Source organism: Dipodomys ordii, unplaced genomic scaffold, assembly GCF_000151885.1.
Source record: "Dipodomys ordii isolate 6190 unplaced genomic scaffold, Dord_2.0 Scaffold161, whole genome shotgun sequence".
Lineage (NCBI taxonomy): Eukaryota > Metazoa > Chordata > Mammalia > Rodentia > Heteromyidae > Dipodomys > Dipodomys ordii.
The window spans coordinates 3,905,941-3,927,645 of record NW_012267377.1 but is presented as its reverse complement, the minus strand read 5'-3'; the positions used below and the strand labels follow the sequence as shown (position 1 = coordinate 3,927,645).

General features: G+C 41.6%; 1 protein-coding gene across 1 annotated transcript in view; it reads right to left on the bottom strand.

Annotated features, from left to right (window-relative positions):
* Nucleotides 1-519: 519 nt before the first annotated feature.
* Stk17a (serine/threonine kinase 17a) overlaps nt 520-21,705 on the bottom strand; it is a 21,841-nt gene continuing 655 nt past the window's right edge. Inside the window, exons 2-8 of the mRNA XM_013033007.1 lie at nt 20,255-20,310; nt 16,747-16,959; nt 14,430-14,574; nt 4,880-5,006; nt 3,081-3,129; nt 2,815-2,994; nt 520-1,188 (exon numbers count right to left, since the gene is read on the bottom strand). Coding sequence (XP_012888461.1) covers nt 867-1,188; nt 2,815-2,994; nt 3,081-3,129; nt 4,880-5,006; nt 14,430-14,574; nt 16,747-16,959; nt 20,255-20,310 — 1,092 coding nt within the window. The 3' untranslated portion in view covers nt 520-866. The remainder of the gene's footprint in view (nt 1,189-2,814; nt 2,995-3,080; nt 3,130-4,879; nt 5,007-14,429; nt 14,575-16,746; nt 16,960-20,254; nt 20,311-21,705) is intronic.

The window sequence follows — 21,705 nt, the reverse complement described above, 5'->3', positions numbered from 1 at the left end:
AATATGAAGAAATCTTTTCACTGAACAAAATGATCACAGTCTTCCTAGCCCATGAGGACACATGCAAGTGACCAAAGTGAAGTGATATATTTGGGGCAAGGGTGAGGAAGTGGCAGGGCAGAGTGTGGGAAAGAGATAGAAGAAACTGATTGCCTTCCCTCACCAGACCCTAAACATGAATAATTTTAGAGGTGAAAAAAATCACCGTTTCTTTTGTTAGTCACCGTGAAGAAAAACAGATTGGCCATTGATAAGTTACAATCACTGGGAAAAACCATACAAGTGTAAGTAAATCATTACAAGGTAATGAAAAAAATTCAAAAAATATGACACTATCAAACTCTAAGGATGGTATTCCAAGTGCCTAAACTACATGTGAATGTAAATGAAGACCTTGCCTTAACCCCAAGAATCCAACAATCCAAGACGAAAGAGTGTCAATTTTAGTAAGGAGATGGACATACATGTCTGCAAATGTAGGTGCATATAAATAATAATAATAAAGAGACTTACCAGAAGTAAGAGTTTTGGCACTTTTACTGGGTTTTGTTTTTTAAAGAAAGTGAACACAAATAAATTTGTACACAAATTCCCATTCTCCAGAAAAAGGATGTAGAATTAAATGGTGCAAACACATCCCTTCTTAAAAAGAACATTGAAACAGATCAACTGCAAAACCTCCTGGTTGGCATTTATACAAATCTGGCTTGATTCACCTAACTGCACAAGTTTGAGAAGCTTATGTTTGTTTTTTTGACAGTGATGCCTGGTTTTCCACTTCTAGTACAGCACCTGGCCAGAGGTCCATAAATAACACGAACATTTTCAACGTAAAGAAATCTTCAAGTTTGAAAGGGAAATACTGTTCAGTAGATAAATTCTCCTGGGATTTCTTGCAGCAGAGGTTCCTCAAATTTAAATCGTTTGGAAATGGCCTTTTGCTCCATTTTCTCCTTTTCAGACTGTCTACATTGTCCTAATGTGTATGAAGTCACTACAATGAACTCCTCAGTTCCAAGCGAGTCCTCAGCTTCTGCTGTTTCAAGACCTGCCCTGATGTCAGCCACAGAGGCTCCTTCTTGGAGGGCCTTCGCCTCGAGGGCTCCTTTCACTTTGAGAGAAGGATCCCAAGTGCTGCTCGGGATCAACCACGGGTGTTTTAGGCATTCTTCAGCAGTGGATCGATCTCTGTATAAAGGAATGCATTTCACAAGTAGGATAACGTTAAAAGTTCCGTTAAAAATCACACCCATGCCTCCAACCTTGGAGCCAACAAACATTTTATTGTGCTTTTTTTTTTTTTTTTTGTCGGTTGTAGGGCTTGAATTCTGGGCTAGGGCGCTGTCAGCTCAAGGCTCAAGGCAAGCACTACCCGCTTGAGCCATAGCACGACTTCCGGTTTTATTGGAGATAAAGAGTCTCACAGACTTTCCTGCCCAGGCTGACTCTGAACCACGATCCTCAGATCTCAGCCTCCTGAGTAGCTAGGATTATAGGTGTGAACCACCGGTGCTCAACTTTATTGTGCTTCTTAAACAAAGCCACCAGTCTTTGAATTTTGATGTAATTCCTCATAATGTTGAAAAACAGTATTTTAAGTGAAGCATCTCTGCAAATCTCTCTCTCTTTGGTGCCAGTCCTGGGCTTGAACTCAGGGCCTTGGGTGCTTTTGCTCAAGGCTAGTACTCTACTACTTGAGCCACAGCTCCAATCAGGGCTTTTCTGATAGTTTATTGGAGATACAAGTCTCACAGTCTTGCCTGTTTGGGCTTGCTTTAAACCATGACCCTTAGCTATCAGCCTCCTGAGTAGCAAGAATTATAGGTGTGATCACCACTGCCTAGTTGCAAATCTTGAATTTCGAGCGAAGGAGAACAGATGGAAAACAACCACTGTAATTCACTGTCAATTTCTGTTAAGAAGCATTTACTGCAGGGTACTTTTGCATATTCACTTGCTCATGGAGCCACACCTGAATTTGAGATCTGCTTTTTAAGCTCATCTGAAGAGGAACTTGATGTACCATCACTTTCTGTACTTTTTGGCCCTGCCCATGATATATCATGGTGGAATCTTACAAAGGCCACACTGACCAGCACACCACCCTTGAAGGCCAGATTTTCATTTCTTGTAGTTTTTCTTTCAATCGATTCATCAGACCAAGGGTTCAATCTAATTAATTTCTACCTTTCTTGTGACTTGACTTTGGGGTGTCAGTTATGAACCACTTTTGTTTAGAACAAATAATTAAAAAAACTGTATATGAGTTGGATATAGTGGTACTTGTTTGTAATGCCAGCACTTGGGAGGCTGAGACAGAGCAATGGTGAATCTGAGGCCCAGCCTGAGCTATTCAGAGTTCCAGGCCAGCCAGGGCTGGAACTCTTTCGAGACTCTGTCTCAGAAAAGCCAAACAAGATGGGCACAGTGGCACAAACCTGTAATCCTAGCTACTTGGGAGGTGGAGACTGGGGGATGACAATCAGAGACCATCCTGGGTATAGAAGTTGGAGAAACTCAGTAATTGCTGAATATGGTAGTGTACACCTGTCATCCCAAGAGACTGTGGGAACACAAGCAGGAAGACTGAAGCCTAGGCTAACTCACATATCAAGTAAGACAGGACCCCAAACACACACACACACACACACACACACACACACACACACACACACACACACACACACACACACACACACAGCTCAGGCTCTGTGGGAGTGTAGCTGAGTTGTAGAGTATGGGCTTAGCACATCTTGATCTTGGTTTGATCTTCAGCATCCCCCAACAAAAAGCTAAAGATGTATCAGCACTTACTCAGGTCTCCTAACTAGAAGTTTCTTGATGAAATCAATAGCTGATTCAGATACACCGTCAAATTCTTCTTCAGAATAACTTAAATTCATCTGTGAGATGTTCAAGAATGTTTCTTGCTTATCATCGCCTAGGAAAGGCGATATTCCTGTAAGCATGACGTAAGTCAACACGCCAATGCTCCTAAGCCACAAGAAGATATGAGGGAAATTAGTGTCACACTCATTTCTTGAGACTAATCTGATCAATTTTGCATAATCAACTCTTACCACATATCCGTTGCTAGGCTGATAGGATCATAACTAAGAATTTCAGGAGCTAGAATAAGAAATAGAAGAGGACACTTAGATTTTTGAAAAGAAAAATCCTAATTTATTGATAAAAATTAAACATTAGAAACTAGAAGACATTATTCAAGATCTTACCTAAAATGAAATACATTAACACCAGAATTCAAGTGAATGTGAATATAAAGATGTAGCTACGTTTCATACTTTTTTTTTTTTTTTTGGTTGTGGGGCTAGTGCTCTATCACTTGAGCCACAGAGCCACTTCTGGCTTTTTCTGCTTATGTGGTGCTGAGGAATTGAATCCAGGGCCTCTTGCATTCAAGGCAAGCACAGCCACCTTCCCAGCCTTGTTTCATACTTCTGTCATTATTTGCTCCTAGTATTTAAAAAGTGCTTTGAGTGTACAAACATTGCAATATAAACTGACAATTTCCAACATCTTTTTACACCTTCTAGATTATAACCTTACATATTTCTCAGGGTTCCCACATCTGTTCTTCTCCATGGCCCCATCCTAGTTACAGCATATCTACCTTATACCCGGGCCTTCAGCTACTCATCCCACCCATCTATCCCCTTCATGGTGTACCCAACAATCAGCTGGGTGCTGGTGGTTCATCCCTGTAATCCCAGCTAAGGAACCTGAGATCTGAGGATAAGGGTTTGAAGTCAGCCCAGTAAAAAAAGGATCAGAATTTTAAGTCAGCCTAGCAGAAAAAACCCCTAGATTTTTTATATCCAATTACCCAGCAAGAAGCCTGGAGGTAGGAGGTAGAGGTGTGGCTCAAGTAGGACTGCCTACTTTTCACTTCTACCCTTAGAAACACAGCCCAGCCTCCCCTCTCCCAGCCTACCAGAGCCCCAGGCAATGTCCATACTGCCACCAAGACTCACACAGCCAGGCTGCAACACTTGTTGACCTCCTGGTGTGAAAAGCTATTTTGCCAGAGTATAGCTAGCTAATCACAAAGTGGTTTCACGACTGAAATTCTACCTTAATATTCTAGACTCTGTGTGCCATTTCTAAGCTATTCTATGATCATATTCTAATACACAGCTTTTTAAAAACCAGCCAAACCACAAATCCTCACTTTTCTTCTAGTCCATAAACAAAGGGAGAAGGGGAAAGAGGGAGGGAAGGGAAAAAACAAAAGACACATGGCTCACTTCTCTTCCTACTCAACTTGTGCCCAGGGTGCCCTGCGTCAGCCGCTCTTTTGCTGTGAGCTCACCCCTCCATGTTTAAGCCCCTTTTGCTGTGAGCTCACCCCTCCATGTTTAAGCCCCTTTTGCTTCGAGCCACAGCCCTCTATTAGGCCCGGAGCCCCCAGAAAGCCTCCTCTATTCCTTCCTTCCATGGAATCCCAGGGTTAGCAATTACCTTATCAAACTGATTCAAAGGTCCTTATTGTCTCCTATCCCTTTTGGAAATAATCACTTTAAACTCTCCGCCTTGGGCTGAGGCTACAGCCCAAGCTTAGCATACAGGAGACTGGGGGTCCAGCCCCAGCACCAACCCAAACCAAACAAATGACCTCACTTCTAACAAAAAGGCAGGCAAGAAAGCAGATTATCTCTTAGCTGTGGAGAAAGGGGATCATCCATCTGGCACTCTAGAAAGTTTTCAGTTTTTCAATTTAATTCAAAGAAATCAATCTCTGATAGTAAAACTTCAATAGAGTAGACAGCCCCACTATGAGTCTATCCACTCATGAGTACCCCACTGACAGTGACACCTGGCCTTGAGCACAAGATCATCCATTCTCAGGAGTACATACCTACATATTCAGGAGTACCCATAATTTCTCGGAGCTCTTCACTGTTCTGCATTATTCTTGAAAGGCCAAAGTCAACTATCTTAATGTCACCCAGTGGAGTTTCACTTGTCAGCAGAATGTTCTGTGGCTAAAATATAAACACCCTCAAATTAATGAAACCACTTAAAAGCAGACAACACATAAAGCACAAATTTCACTTTTGAAACTGAGAATTTAACAGCAATCAGCCATTTTTTTTTTACAAGAAATACTTGATTGACAGTACTAAGGTGTGAACTCAGTCTCATGCTAGCTAGAGGCAGGTGAGTTACCACCTGAACCATATCCCCAGCTCGTGTGTGTGTGTGTGTGCGTGCACGTGTGTGCGCGCGCATGTGCGCGTGTGATCAGTCATAGGGCTTGAACTCTGGGCCTGAACGCTGTCCCTCAGCTCTTCAGCTCACGGCTAGCACTCTACTCCTTGAGCCACAGCACCACTTCCAGCTCTTTTGTTTTTTTTTTTTCTGTAATTATTCAAGATAGGGTGTGAGCTCTTTGGCAGGTCTGGCTGGGACTGTGATTTGCTTTGATATAGTTGGGACTACAATTGTAATTGTGGCTTCTTCTCCTAGACTGGCTTTTCCTTAGCTTATAAATGCTTCTATTCCCTAGCTTAAAAAAATTAAAACAAAAGGCATTAGAGCAATTATCTCTAAAGAGCCCAGACCCCAACTCCTTTTCCAGCCAGCACCCTCCTCCTGCTATTCCCTATAAGCTGCACTTCTCTAGGGGATCTATCACTTCGCAGTCCAGTTCAAGCTGTCTGTATCTCCTACCACATCTGTCCTCAGAAGGTTGTAATAACTGTAATAACCTGTCAGCCTTCCCTGACAGCCTTGAAGTGTTCTTTTATTTTCTGGGATCTCTTCATCCTCCATAGATGCCTCACCATTTCATTTTCTAAAAAAATTCTGTGCTGTTCAAGATTCTCCTTTCTTTTATTTTCAGATGAGTTCACAGATTAAAAGCTTCAGCTGCCATTTACAAGCTGATGACTCTGACTCAAAGCCCTTTCAAGACTTTGAGAGGATCCAATGAAACCCACATCTTAGCCTTTGGCTAGTGGTGGGTCTTTAGTCCAGGAAACACTTGGAGCAGAAGTACACCCTCATCACTGCTGTCTCTCTTCCATATTCCCAGTCTCATTCTCCAAATGAAACACCCAAGTTACCTCAGTGGTTCTTCATTTTCTGCCATTTTTCACATCTCATGAGATTATGTGTCATGACAACTCCATTTCACTGTTCCAGACAAGCTGACCTAGCTGTCCCTTACCCCTCCCTCCTCTGCATAATACAAACACACCCCATTCTGAAGGACTGACTCCAAGAATCTGTGGATGGTGTAAGATTCCATTTGCAAATAAGCTACACAGGTCCTACCATATAACATACATACGTGTGTGTGTATGTGTACATATATCATATTTATCCTTACATACCTATATATATACACACACACACCCTATAACATTACCAACATATAACATCTATATATTTCTATCTCTCTATATAATGTTATCTATATAATCCCTATAACATACAGTCTAGGAACTAAAATCTTCTCTAGATTATAATACTTAGTACAATGTAGATGTTTATATTGTTGAAAGGAAGAAAAAAAAGTCTGTAGGTGCTCAGGTGCTCCTCTTCCTCTTTTCTCCTCCCTCCTATATTCCCTCCCCCAGGCAGGGCTGATTGGCTGCTCTATCTTGTACAGAGAACCTGGTTAAATGCTTGCTTTCCTGCTCCTCCATCACACCGTGTTTCTCAGAATGACCATGAAAAAGCACATTTTCTCTCCTTCCACTTCCATCTGAGCCCTCAGACAACCTCTGTCCTTCCAGAGGTCGCAGGGCTGGTGATAGCTTGCAGTGGTTGCTCTTATACCTGAAGCTTTGCTCAAGGTAAGTGATCTACTACCACTTGAGTCACAGCTCCACTTTCAGCTTTGTGGTGGTTAACTGGAGATAAGAGTCTACAAAATTTCCTGCCCAGGCTGGTTCAAATCATGATCCTCAGATTTCAGCCTCCTGAGTAGTTAGTATTTAAAGGAGAGCCACAGTGTCTAGCTGCCTATTTCTCCTTTGTTTGTAGACTCTTTTTCTCTTGGGTTCCATGATAGCACAGCACTCTAGCATTCCTTTCATCTCTCTGGCTGCTGCTACTCTCATTTTCTACCTCATGGCTGGCTGAATGCTGTTTTCTCACAGTTTGATCTTGAGGCTATTTTCCCTCCTCACCCCACACTTTCACCCTGTAGTCCACCTGCAACTACACTTAAGTATAACCTAGACCTGATGACTCCAACTTTTATCTCCTCCAGACTTCTTCAACCAACTGCTTACCTATTTTCTCCCCTTTGATGTCTCAATACCACCTTAAGTTCAACATGACTAAAACCAGACTAATTTTTCCACTCCAATCAGCGTCTTTTTTTTTGGGGGGGGGGTCAGGTATGATGGTTGTCTAAATGTTAATAACAAGAAATCCTTACTGCCAAAGAGTTCATTGATCAAGCTGGGCATGGTGGTGCATCCACATAACCCCAGAACTGGGGATACTAGGGCAGGAGGATTGTGAGTTTAAGACTTGCTTGCACTACATCTTCAGATCCAGGCCAGCCTGAACTGCACAGAGAGGTCAAGAGAGGAAGAAATAGACTGCTCAGCTGAACTTGCTCTCCTTTGTGCTATCCTGTGCTACTAGTGTATGCAGAATGTTCAGGGAACAAACAGGTAAGTAAACAGGATTAATTCCATCTTAGAAAAAGACTGAGGGATTATGGGAGCAGACCTGAAGAATTCTATCACTCAAAAAACTGTTTATTGAGTCCTTATTGAGGTATTCTCTGGAAGAAGAACAGAAAACAAGACAGGTCTCCTCTTTTAAAGCCTTACATTGTAACGTTATTTTTGCTGAGGATTAAACCCATAGTGTCACTGAGTGGCACTCCTAGCCTGCAGCCCCACATGCTAATGAGGACAAATAAGGACAGATATAAAATGAAACTTCAGGGAGTCTGAAGTTCTCTGAGCAAGCAATAGGGTGAGCAGAGACTGGCTCTGTGGGGTACATACACCTGCATGCTCTTTTTAGAGGAGTCAGAGAAGGCTCCTCAGGAAAAGCACCATTTGAGGGAGGGGAGGATAACATTTTAAGAAGCTGCTAGAAAGGAAATCAATGTGGAAGTAAGATAGGTGGAAGGTACAAAGGCTCTTAGGCAGGCACAGACACTGGTGAAAGGGTATCAGGAAGTCCTGAGAACAATACAAGGCAAAACTGGCAGGAGAGGCAGCAGAAATGAGATAGGAAAGGGAGCAGCTGAAATTACAGGACTCCATAGGCCATTCTGGAGTCAATGACAAAAGACAAGCTACCACTCCTGTGTTAAGCAGCTTGAAGTTATGTGCTATGGTTGGACTTGGCTAGGTGACTCTCTAGGTCTCACATGTTGGGAGCTTGGTTGTCAAGGTGGTGGTATGAGAGAGGTGAGACATTTAAGAGGTCCTGGAAGAAAGGAAATGAGCGGTGGGGCCATGGAAAGTAGTTTTGGGACCTTTGGTTGGTTTTCTTGAGATGGTTCTTACAAAAGAGTGCACCAGACTGGTAAGTTATTCTCTGCTCCCATCTTGCCCAGTGATTACTATTGTGTTGTTGCTACATCTGCTAAAAGATCCTCCCCAAGACCCAAGCACCATGCCGTGGAGCCTCCTATACTGTGAGAACACAAACCTCTTACCTTTATAACCAGTCTCAGGTACTTTATTTCACTAACAGAAAACAGAACAATACATAATTTTTTAGGGAAAAAAAACTATGCAGCACCATTAGTCAGTCTCTGGAATTTTTCAAGGCAATTTACAGTTTTAATATGTTAATAAAATATTAAGAGTATAATAGAATGTCAATTCTTCAGTAAAGCTTCATAGGACTTTGACTCAGGGATGTGTTTATCATTAACATGGTTTTTCCCTTTCCAGAACATACAAAAAGGCCATGTGAAATATTACTATGGGAAACAAAACTAGGTTGATCTTCTTGAAATTTACTTATAAATATTGATTTGTAAATATAGACATGATGACAGTTCATAAATGCCATTTATTCCTTTAAGTAACTGTAAATGTTTCCTTCTCCTTACAATCTGTCTATATTCTATATGCCTTGAGAAATACATTCTTTAGCTACTGTGAGAAACTTAACTGGTTTGGTGACAATGTCAAAAAAAGCCTACATTAGTATTATTAATATATGTGCTAGAAACAAAGGTAAGTACTTTTACATTTATAACTTTGATAATCCTTCTTTTTAAGGAAACAGTTTATGATAATGAAGTGGTGGTGCCTAAGAAGCAGGTCAGCCAATGGAAACTTCAGTTGGGCCTCATAAAGTCCACAGCTACAGGGAGGTCTTTCAAAGTCTCCTCCTGCTCCACAGCACATCCTCCCTGCAGCTGGGTAATTTCTCTGGCCTACAATGCATTTAACATTTACTCAACAATTACCACTGACCAAATGGCTAAGATCATTGTAAAGTTGAGGTTAATTTGCTTATTATCAAGAACAATTTGCTTAATATCATGGATAAGTTTTGAAAGAACATTGTTATCAGTCAGTCAAAGTTCTAGTAGATAAAGTTTTAATTATTCAAACTCAGCTTACCATAGAGAAACAGGGTAATAATCATCCTAATGTGGAAACTATATAGAAATGTCTTTATATTACCCCTGCTCTCAAGTTATGTATTTATGCTTAAACTATGCGTGACTTGACTTCATGTTTAACCCCTCACCTAGCCGTGGACACTTTAACAACAGAACACTAGTGTCAACACTGACTAAGGCCCCACGACCAGATCAGGAGCATACCAGATCTCAAGAGAAGATTTCTTTGTGCTATTTTGGGTCAGTCCTTGCCCTCACAAGTAAAGACAGGCCATCGTTCGGAATGACTAATGCATCAAATTACTGAGGCGATTCAGAGGCTCCAGTTAACTTTGTCCTGACTTTGCTTTGCTCGAGTTATCTACTGCTTCGCAGACTTGTCTATCCTACATGTTCTGTGCCATACAATGGGCTTTCCCTTACTTAAGAGTTGTTCTTTTTTTTTCCTTCTAATTTGTAGACTAGATTTATATTTCTGTGGACTCCTGAAACTGCGCCTTCTGTCTAGCAAACCATTTCCCATGCTCACTTCAAGGTGTTTGGCTGCAAGTTGTCAGTGAATCTGGTTTCTGGCGAGCTGAAGTCAAGCAGTGTATTCTCTTAGTATTAATTATTTCCTTGACAGGCGTGACTGCCACAGCGATTCTAACTTCCAGCTGACTTATGTCTCTGGGCACTCATTTCCCATTTTAACCACAGTGGCGACTCAAGATTTACTAGCTCAGTGTTATAATAGATATTGGGATTATCAGTTTTTGCTGAATTAAAACTTAAGAAAATTTACTTAGCTTTGAAGCAGTGTGGGAAAATTTTTTTTTAAATAGTTTAGCCTTTCAAGTTCTTCCAGAGCCTGAGAGTAAACATCATACACATAAATTCTCACTGGACAGATGGCTCTTAAAGGTACAGGACAATAGATTCTCTTTATCCAGACTCAGAGAGGTCAACTGGAAATGACCTTTGGGTAGAAATCATTCCTGCCTGCCCTGCTGCCAAACCAATCCCATCTCAGCAGTTCACTGAGAGACACGTGACTAGACACATGAAGAATGGAGGCAGAGGGGAAGCCTGAGAACTTCAGACTGCCTTGTCTGCTTGTTCCCCTGAGTTGGGCAATACAGAGAGTTTGGCAGCCAACATCAAAGGCCCATCACCATCATCAAGGCCTCTATTAAATCTAGAAAGAATTTTACACTGTGTGTTGAGAAAGGAATATAATTTATACTGAGGTATTGGGGAGAAAGGGATATAATTTCCTTGTGTAAATACATGGCTGAACCTGACAGTCAAGAAATTAATATTCACCTGAATTGCTTTCAAGTGACATCAAAGATACATTACACATGGTGATGGTAACCTGTTGGACTTGCTACTTAATTAGCTCCTAAGTAATGGTCACAGGTTGAACTGAAATAAAGCTCATTTCCTATATGTGTGATGTTATGTAATTGGGGTTCTGTTCCTAGAAGACCTTTTTGTATCATGAAACTAGTGAGACACAATAAAAAATTAAATATGACTTTACAAAGTTGTGTTTGAAACCAGAGCCAGGTGTTGGGGCAAGCGTGCAATCCCAGCCACTCAGGATGGAGATAGGAAGACTGAGTGAGTTTATAAGGCCAATCCAGGCAAAAGTTAAAAAAAAAAAACAACAAAAAAACCCTGTTTCAAAATCAAGCCAGGCACGGTGGGGCTTTCTTGTAATCCCAGCTTATTTGGAAGGTAGAAGTAAGAGGATCATGACCTTGGCCAGCCTGGACAAAAGCATGAAATTATGCTTTTGAAAAAGGGCTGGGAGAGTGGCTCAAGTGGAAGAACGTTTTTGAACCAAGGACAAGGCTACGAGTTACCAGGGATTGCCCTAGTTACTCCTACACTCCTAGCCAAAAAGTATAAGAGCAAATACACAAAACAAAACAACAACAAACTACCAAATAAGCATTATTTGAGGAATTCTTCATGGTTAACAACACTGTAGCAGCACAGGAGTCAGAGGCTACCTCTCCCGCAGGGTTATATAGGTCCTGCATTGCACACCTGACTAAAGGGGAAAAGAAAATCTTGGTTCCTCCACCATGGTGGTGCAAACTAGGTCATGTGTGGTGCTACATGTGGGTGCACTAACGCTGTCCACTGGTGACCATCATGTGGCTACTGTTAAGTGATCTATGCCAGCCACAGTGCTAAGTGTCTTGAGAGAGGCAAGTTTACCTTCTTTTATGCATTTTTCAGTAGGAAACCAATGTAAATGGTGTATAATGCCCCTGTGCTTCCAGTGAGTGAGAGTGTGTGTGTGTGTGTGTGCGCGTGCCAGTACTGGGGCCCTGGGAGCTGTCCCTTAGCCTTTTTGCTCTAGGTCGGCACTCTACCACTTGAACTACAGCTTCACTTACAGCTTGTTGATGGTTAATTGGAGATAAGAGTCACACTTTCCTCTGTGCTGGCTTGGAACCTCAACACTCAGATCCCAACCTCCTGAGTAGCCAGGATTGCAGACATGAGTGCCTCCAGCACCTGGTTAGCCCCCACACCTCATTTCAAATGGGACATTCTCAAGGCTGCTTCAGCAGTAAAACTCCAGCTCCCACACAGTCTTCTTTGAAAACATTCCCTCACACACTGGTATTTACACTGCTACACAAAAGGTGCTACTAAGGATCAGCATCCTTTGGCTCTACCTCATCAGAGGTGTCAGGGCCTAGCAGTTTGTTAGCAGAAGATTTTCTAAGTGACTCTGACTAGCATACAGCATCTTCTTTGTACACACATCACAGAGACCAAGGACATCAGCAGATGGTGAGCAGAGACAAGTCTACAGTTCAGGACAGGGCTCCTTTCCTGGGGTCCAGCTTCCTTGGGCTGCTTCCTTCCTAATTCCATTTCCTCTGAGTGATGAGGCATTTTGGTAAGTGCTGGAGTCATGGTGCTATGTTCTTTGTCTGAGGACTGTTCACCTCCTAAAACTAAGCTGTGCTTGATACAAAAGTTACCATCAGATCAATAGCCATCTCAAACTCTTCTTCTACCCAGAAAACTCCAGGAGTATGCTAACAATACTAGAGCAGACACTTCCTGTCAGAATACACCAAGAATTCTATGGTGAGCATTTGTTTAACTGATTGGAGTATATTAAGAATGATTTGGGCTGGGCTGGTGGCTCATGCTTACAATCCTAACTACTCAGAAGGCTGAGATCTGAGGATCACAGTTCAAAGCCAGCCCAGGCAGGAAAGTCTATTAGACTCTTATCTCCAATAAACCACCAGAAAACCGCAAGTGGCACTGTGGCTCAAGTGGTAGAGTGCTAGTCTCGAGCTGAAGAGCTGAGGGGCAGGGCTCAGACCCAGAATTCAAGCCCTATGACCAACAACAAAAAAACAAAAAAAAAAAACAAAGAATGCTTTGGTTGATATTTACTGTTGGGAGTACACATTAAAAGTATTCTCGTATATATTTATTATTAGGAATACACTGAGAATTTTATGGCAGCTGTTTACTTACTGTTAGGAATATACCAAGATACTAATATACTCTTATTCATTATTAGGAATATACTAAGAATACTATGACAGATATTTTCTTACTGTTAGGAATACAAGAGCATTACGGTACATATTTCATGTTTGCCTCCTAATACATTCTCAATCCTTTCTCAACCAGTTTGAAAATGACAAGCCTTGCACCACCCTAGCACACGTAGTCCCTCATGAGCCCAGCTGGTTTAATTAGCATGACTGTGAGGACTCTGAAAGAACTGTGGATGGAAGCCAGCTCTTTCTGTGGAGTCCCTGGGCAGCTGTGAGACCCAAGCAGCAGCATCTGCCTCACCCTACCTTACTGCCATTCTTGCCAGAGCTGAGTGGGGCAAAAATGGAGAAGTAGTAACTACTCCCAGTAGTAAATGAAGGTACAATAATCCCTTGGCTTTCTTGTCAATGAAATTTCTTTTTTTGCCTATTCTAGTTTCAGCTGGGTTTTGATCACTTGAAAGTACTAGAAATGATCAACTGCCCTTTGTCTTCCTTTCCTACTTCTACCTCTTTGACAATTTAAAATGAGAATCCACTTGCCTCTAATTGCTCCAATTCTCTCATTTATTCTATGTTATTTTTTTGGTGCCAGTCCTGGGGCTTGAGTTCAGGGCCAGGATGTTGCCTCTTAGCTTTTTTGTTTAAGGCTAGAGCTTTCCACTAAGTCACAGCTCCAGTTCCAGCTTTTTGGTGATTTACTGGAGACAAAGAGTTTCAAAACCTGAGCTGGCTTTGAATGGAGATCCTTAGATCTCGGCCTCCTGAGCTAGGATTACAGGTGTGAGCACTCACAACCATCTTCTCTTTTATTCTTACCTTTTTAAATTTCCAAAATACTGCTTTTTAAATATTCCTACTAAAAAATAAAAATTATCTCTCTTCATGACATTTGAAACTTTTTCTCAACTTTACTATCTTCTAGTTGATGTCTAAATTCAAGTTGCTTATTCCCAAACATTTCATAAGTCTTTCTATCTCTTAGGAGGTAAGTTTATTTTTCTCTACTTATGTAAATCATAACCTCAAAAAAATACTACCTTAAATCCTAATCCTATGAGGAAGTATCATCTATACCAGCAATATTCTGAGCTCCAATCTTTGGAAATTCTATACTTATATTTCTATGTACCTATCTATATATTCATTATCACCCTGATAAAATCAACAGGCTAGAAAAGTTAAGACTCAAGTCTGTGATCCTGGTTGCCTAATAAAATCACAAATCAACACACATTTGAACAAGCCACTGTTAACTATTAGACATTGGGAATGTCATTCTTTAGCAATCTCACCTGGTAAAGTAGTATGTATCTTACCTTCAAATCAAGATGAACTACATGGTGGGTATGTAAAAAGTGTACACCTTCTAAAATCTGTCGCATGAGTCTTTGAACGTCTTTTTCTTTAAAGGCATCTTCTCGGTCTGCAACACACTGATCAAAGATTTCACCCCCAGCAGCACTAGAGAAAGACAAATTAAAGTAAAATGTGATTCATAAGAAAGGAAACAAGCACTGGACGTCACTGGTTCATGTGTGTAATCCTACTCAGGAGGCTAAGATCTGAGGATTGGGGTTCAAAGTCAGCCTGGGCAGGAAAGTCAATTAACCACTAAAATAAAGTACAGCTATGGCTCAAGTGGTAAAGCACTGGCCTTAAGCACAAAAGCTCAGGGACAGCACCTAGATCCTGAGTTCAAACCCCAGGACTTAGGCATGTGTGCACCTCACACACCAAGTTAACAGTGAACCCACATGATAAAACTAAAGATGAATCATTCATTGCCTGGCAGACTGCTGATTGTGAATATGGATTATAAGATCTGGAGAAAAACAGTCTGAGCCAAGCCCAACCATCCCAGTAGCAAGAGAAGCAAGGATGATGCAGTGTGCTGTCCTCACTGCCCTCTTGAGTGTGCAGTAAAGCAGTACAGAACAGAGGCTGTGGAATTGTCCTGGGCTGCATTCCAGCTCTGTTATCTATACTAGGACCTCAGATGGGTAATTTTCCTATTTCTTGTTTTCTTATTTGAAATCTTATTTGAAAACTTAACAATGTAAGGACTAATTTATCAACAATGTGTATGAGGCACAAAGCAAATGTATTGGCTGAAGACTTGACAAAGTGGCTGGGACAAATGTAATAAATCATGGCCAATAAGCTTTGTGCTCAGGAGCATCCACAGGGATTTCTGGTGAAACAGTGACAAGACACCTCTCCTTCGAGAAACCTTTAGTATCTGGAGGAAGGGCCTGTATGTTTTTAATTTTATATTATTAGTCCTGACTGCACAGGCCAGAGTGTCAGGAATAGGTAAACACAGTGATAAGTTGCCTGCTTCTGTAAGGACAAACCATGGATGTGGTTGAGCAGTTTACTATCTCACTAACCTGTGTATCTCTAGGCCAGCAGAGGGTAAAACTCAATGGCTAAACCACACTGATCTAGGTTTTCAAAACCTGGTAACTGAAGCCAGAGAATCCACTTCCATAGAGGGCTTCTTAGTGAGGGATCAGTTTCAGCACATCTCTGTTTCCCTCACTTATCTCAATGCAGCAGAAGGGACAACCTAGGCGGGGAAGTCCAGGGATAAGGGAAGGAGCTACTAGAGAGGCTGAAGGAGGAGACCCACTCATTTATCATGCAGGACTGTTAACGCAGATAATGGAATCAAGGATAGGTGCAAAGGTTTTCTGGCATAAGCAATGAAAGAAAGGAGATACTATGGGAAATAGGTAACAAAAGAAAACATAGACCTTAAAAGGACAACATTGAGGAAGAGGGATTGAGTTTGGCATGGTTTAGAAATACATGTAAATAACAGTCAAAGCTACTCAAAAAGACTAATAACAGGAAAGATGTACAGAACATACACAAACAAAAACAGTACCAATAATAGTACCATGGGGAACACTTGTACGTACACAGAATAGAGTAAACGGCTCTTCAGAGAGAAAATTAAAACAACAACAATTAAAACACAAAAGCCCAGGACTGTGAAAGGCTAGGAAGAGTATAATTTCAAAAGAGTAAAGTAGTGGAAGGAATACTAAACTGAGCAGAGTAATTCTGTCACAAAGGGCTGGTTTTGTAAGAGCAGATGGCGATGAGTTGAACTGTGAAAAGAGCACTGACACCTAAGCAGACGAATGGCTCAATGAAGGAACGCTGTGGCTTGACTGAAGGGGAGGAGAGCTGTAGACCATTCATGGAAGAAGTCATGATGAGAGTTCAAGAGCTAAAGCTGAGAATGAGGGATTTCAGAAGAGACTGAAATAAAGACAGAGGGTTTGAGAGGACTACCAGAGGAGGAGGTCTGAAATTGCAAAAGAGAGATCTCAGAAGAGGAAGTATAAAGGACACAGATAAGCCGTGGAACTGAGACGCAGAGTCAAATGTAAAGGGCAGGAGGAATGGGGTGTTGAGGGAGTGGGCCTCTAACTATCTCATTTTCTCCACAAAGGGAGAAGAGGCTGGCTAATAAAAGCTGGGTACATGTGGCACAGTAAAACAGAAAACGTGTTTTTGAGGACAAGAAGGTAAGAACCAGGCCCTGGCTCGTTGGCAAAGCTATGTGGTACCACTGAGGGGGTGGAGCCTATAGCAGACTCAGCCAAAGGGAACATTACTTACTATTCTAGAACCAAGATCATTTCTGAGGGAGTCTCATAGACTTCATGTAAGTTAATGACCCAAGGATTGTCCTGGGCCAGCTCAAGCACAGCAATCTCATGAATGATTTCCATCCGACAATCTTGGCCTTTTCTTCTTTTTCTCATGAACTTTGCTGCGAATTCTTTTCCAGAATCTTTCTTCACACATTTTCTCACCACTGCAAATTTTCCCCTAGAATCAAACACAAACACTCACTGTTAAAAGCGCAAAATTTTTCAGAGATGGTAATTTTTTTTTCTTTTTTTTTTTTTTTTTAACTTCCCAATACTGGGGCTTGGACTCAGGGCCTAGGCACTGTCCCTTAGCTTTTTTAGCTCAAGTGTAGTGCTCTACAACTTAAGCCACAGCTCCATTTTTGGCTTTTTGGTGGTTAATTGGAGATGAGAGTTTCATGGCATTTCCTGCCTTGGCTTGCTTTGAACTGTGATCCTCAGATCTCTGCTTCCTGAGTAGCATATGCTACTAGTGCTCAAGAGAGTTTGGGCTATTTTAAAAGATTCTGATAATATTGTGGAGAGCAGACTGTCAAATGACCCTAAATGGAGAAGCCATTGAAAGAACCCACGTAGCAGCAGTGAGACAGGGAAGAGAGAATATTTATAAAATGTTCAAAATGCAAAAACACTAAAGGAGGGGAAAGATGGAGATGGTGGTGGAGACTGGCTTCTAGATTTTTAATGTAGGTACTGTGCAACTGCATAGATAAATGCTGCGATGAAGATTAGAAAAGCAGCAACAGAGCTTAGCAGGATTATATGTCTGGGATACAAGTCTGAGGTGTCTTTCATGGTAAAGAGAATGCTCTTCATTGGATGGATTTCAAATAACAGTTCAAGGGCTGAGTTACAGGCAAATGTAGGAGATAATGTAGATTATTATTTGAACAGTACATAGAGGAAGCAAAAAATCAAGCGAGGTTTTAGGTCCTGATTTACCCCACCTTACAAAGGAGTTACCTTGTTTAGATCTTTATTATTAATCAATCTGACACATGACAATGTGTTGTTATACATCTCATAGCTAGACCGTGAATCCCAGGGTTTCCTTTATCAGCCATCTTACATCTCCATCGTACCACCTAGCACAGTGGAGAGATACCCCGCTCTTTCATCTTATGGACAAATATTTTAGGGCAACTTGACCTCATAACCTTTAACATGCAGGACTACATGCCATCCTCTCTTTACTGAACTTGCCTACTACTGTATCTTGTTCGCTTACTGTCAATGGTTTGTGCGTCTTACCTCACTCTTACCAAACTCCATTCATTTTTTATGGCTCTGTTCAAATGTGACTTCCTTATAGGATCTTCTGGTGACATGTCATTGAGAACAGTAACTGATGGTTATATTTGGAAATAAATTCTAGAGCCCAGTGTAGTGTTTTATGTGCTTCCCATGTGACCATGTTGCAGTCACTAAGACAGTGGAGACATATTCTGAGAAATGTGTCTTCTAGTCTGCACAGACAGATTAGAACCTAGGTTGCAGGATAGCACATAATGTACTGAACAGAGTAGGTCATTATAACTCAATGGTAAGTATTCGTGCATTCAAAACATATCTAGGAGGGCTGGGAAGCTGGCTCAGTGGTAGAGTACTTCCCTTGCAAGCATGAGGCCCTGGGTTTGATTCCTCAGCATTACATAAGCAGAAAAAGCCAGAAGTAGCGCTGTGGCTCAAGTGGCTAGGAGCTAGCCTTGAGCTAAAGAGCTGAGGGACAGCACCCAGGCCCAGAGTTCAGCCTCCACAACTGACAAAAAAAAAAAAAGATTTACAAGGGGTTTCAATTCAACAACATTTCTAAAGTATTGAGCAAATCCTAATAATCAATACTTTTCCTATACTGGACACTAAGTTCAGATCTATGATATAATCAATCATAACAATTTGTACAAAATATCATGGAACAGAGCAGAGCCCTCAAGGCAAATTTAGTTTCCAGTGGGGGTCAAATCCAAGCCTTGCACCCCTTAGGTAAATGGCTCTCTGCCACTAAGCTATTCCCTTAAGCCTCAGGAGGTGATCTAATTTGAATTCCACATGTATGAATTCGCTTAATAAATTTAGCTCCTTCTTACTTACCCAAAGAAGTAAATAAATGACTATAACTACTTGGCTAACTAAGGCATTTGATTCAAAGATCAGATTGTGTGTGTGTGTGTGTATGTGTGTGTGTGTATGTATGGTACTGAGTTTGAACACAGGTGCTCTGCCTTTTGAGCCTCGCTCCCAAGTTCTTTCCTTTGGTTACTTCTCTCTCTCTCTCTCTCTCCCTCTTTGCCTAGGGCTAGCCAGATCTCCATCCTCTTACTTATGCCTACTGCATAGCTGGGATCACAGACATGTACCACTATACTTAAGCTTGTTGGTTGAGATAAGGTCTTGCTAAGTTTTTGCCTAGGTTGGCCATGAACGGTGATTCTCCCATTTTCCACCTTCTAAGTAGCTGTGATTACAAGTATGCATCATTATACCCAAGCCTCGGTGATGAGATTTGTTATAGTTTTACAAAATGACTAAAATTAATTTTCCTTTTATTTGGCCAAAATTATCAGATTACCCTATAATGAAGGTATGTGAAAGCACTTGTAAAACTGTAAAGCCCACATACTTATGAAGGACCAGTTTCAGCAAGGAGCTCATGTTTATAACTCCTCTCCCATATTAGGAAAATTCAACTATGAGTACATAATACAAAGAGCAAAACATGTTCCCTTGGTATGTGTGCATGGTGTGTGTGTGTGTGTGTGTGTGTGTGTGTGTGTGTGTATCACATCAGGGCTTTGTATAGTCTAGTCAAGAACAATTCCACTCACTAAGGCAGGTGCTAGTGGCTCACGCCTATAATCCTAGCTACTCAGGGGGCTGAGACAGAGGTTGAAGGTTTGAAGCCAGCCTATGCAGGAAAATCTCTGAGATGCTTATTTCTAATTAACCACCAAAAAAGTGATAGAGCATTAGCCTTCAGCAAAAAAAGCTAAGGGAGAATGCCTACACCCTGAGTTCAATCCCCAGTACTGACACAAAACAAACAACAAAATCCTTACACTGAGCTACAGCCTCAGCCCTTGACCTAACACTTCTATAAAATTTACAAACATGTTTAAAATAATGTTCTGGTTGGGAACTAGACGATGAAAACACATTTATAAGGCCAATCATCTTATGTGAAATCAACATCATTTTACACTTATAAAAACACCTTTCCGTTGCTCTATTACCAACAAACTCAAAGTGAAATCAACATGTAAAACTTCTAAGTACTCAAGTCCATTTATCTGTTTCATGCCTCAGTAATGAAATCACTAATTTGGTTTACACTGGCACATATCTGGACTCAGAGTAAGTTACACGAAGCCATAAAAGAAAGTCTGACCTCTTATATTCACACACAAGAAAGGTTGCTATAGACTTCTCTGGATAATGAAAGAATGTGCATTTTTAAAAAATGATCAACCTCACACCTTGTTATTCTGCAAACAACGCTGACCATCTTGGAACAGTCATTGTACAGAAACACCTAAAAGAAATAGATTTCTGACTGATCACTTAACTCTGAGCCTTTCCATTTCACTACATTAAAATCCATATTATGGAATGGATACATCTGTTTTTCCTCCCACATCATGGAAATATAAAATGGATAATTTTGCAAGTTATATACTTGTCACAATGAACTGCATTTACTGAGGACTAAGCATAGCCTTAAGGCTATAGATGTGTTTTCTTTCTTTCAACAACTCTATGGCGTAATCGATGGTGAGGCAATCTTACCAAGGGCACAGAAGTGGCAAAAGACAAGAATCGATCCCAGACCTACTGACTGCAAAGCCCACACTATTCACAACCCCCTTCCTGATTAAAAGAAGGGGACCAAAGAGAAAAAAAAAAGTTTTATTTTTCAGTTTCAGACTTTGACTTCAAATATCTAGCTCTAAATTGCTCAGCCACTTCAGAATTTACTCCTATAAAGGACACAAACAAACACACACACACACACATACCTTCAAAAAGTACAAAACAGAAGTTAAAAGAAACACTCCTGGGAGTGGGGGGGAAGGGGAGATCAGTACACTAAGAGTTGATAGGAAGCAAATCCAGTTTTTCATCTGAAATCATTCATTATCAAGTGTACAACAAGACAGGTCTTGCCACCTGAGGACGTCTGGGAATGCCTGACTTCCTTTTGTGGAACACAGCCAGACAACTCAAACAATGGAAAACTCACTTTTCCCTTTTCAGGTAATCAGGGTTCCTTTGGAATGTATGGAATCTCAAGGCATTTCAGTCCCTTGCAGAGTCTAGCCGAGTTCTCTCATGGTGTCATAATTAAATCATGCACTGTGGGCCAGAGTCAACAGAGAAATCGATATGGTTCTGGAAAGCGTATTTCCCCTCCCCCCCCTTGGTGAACACTGAGAATAAGAAAACATTTTTAAGTTTCACACCTGTCCTGGGGAGGGGAGGGGGGCAGGAAACATTAAAAATATTTAAAAGAAAAAAACCCAAAACGATCTTTCTATCCTCTGTTACCTTACTCTCTGCCAAGGCGTGCATTTTTTGGTCTCTGCTTGGAACCAATGTTTATTTTCCAAAACCCCACCTGGCAGGCTGTCCTACCTGGAAGACCCAATTCCAGTTACCACCCGGAAGGCTCACGCAACGCTGACAAAGGTTTGAGACTGAGAACCAACACGCATGTGAACGTTCAGGCCCAGATGGCACCGCGTCCCCGCCAACCCCACGCGTTAGGGACGGCCGCTGAGACGGCTTATTTCAGGACCAGACAAGCCAGGCTTGGAGACTCTACCTCCCCCGCCCAGTCACACACAGGGAGACGAGCGCAGTCCACTCCGGACCGGCCCCGCCAGCGCGTCCGACCACTCCTCGGCGCGGGGCTCCGACCCGCACCGGC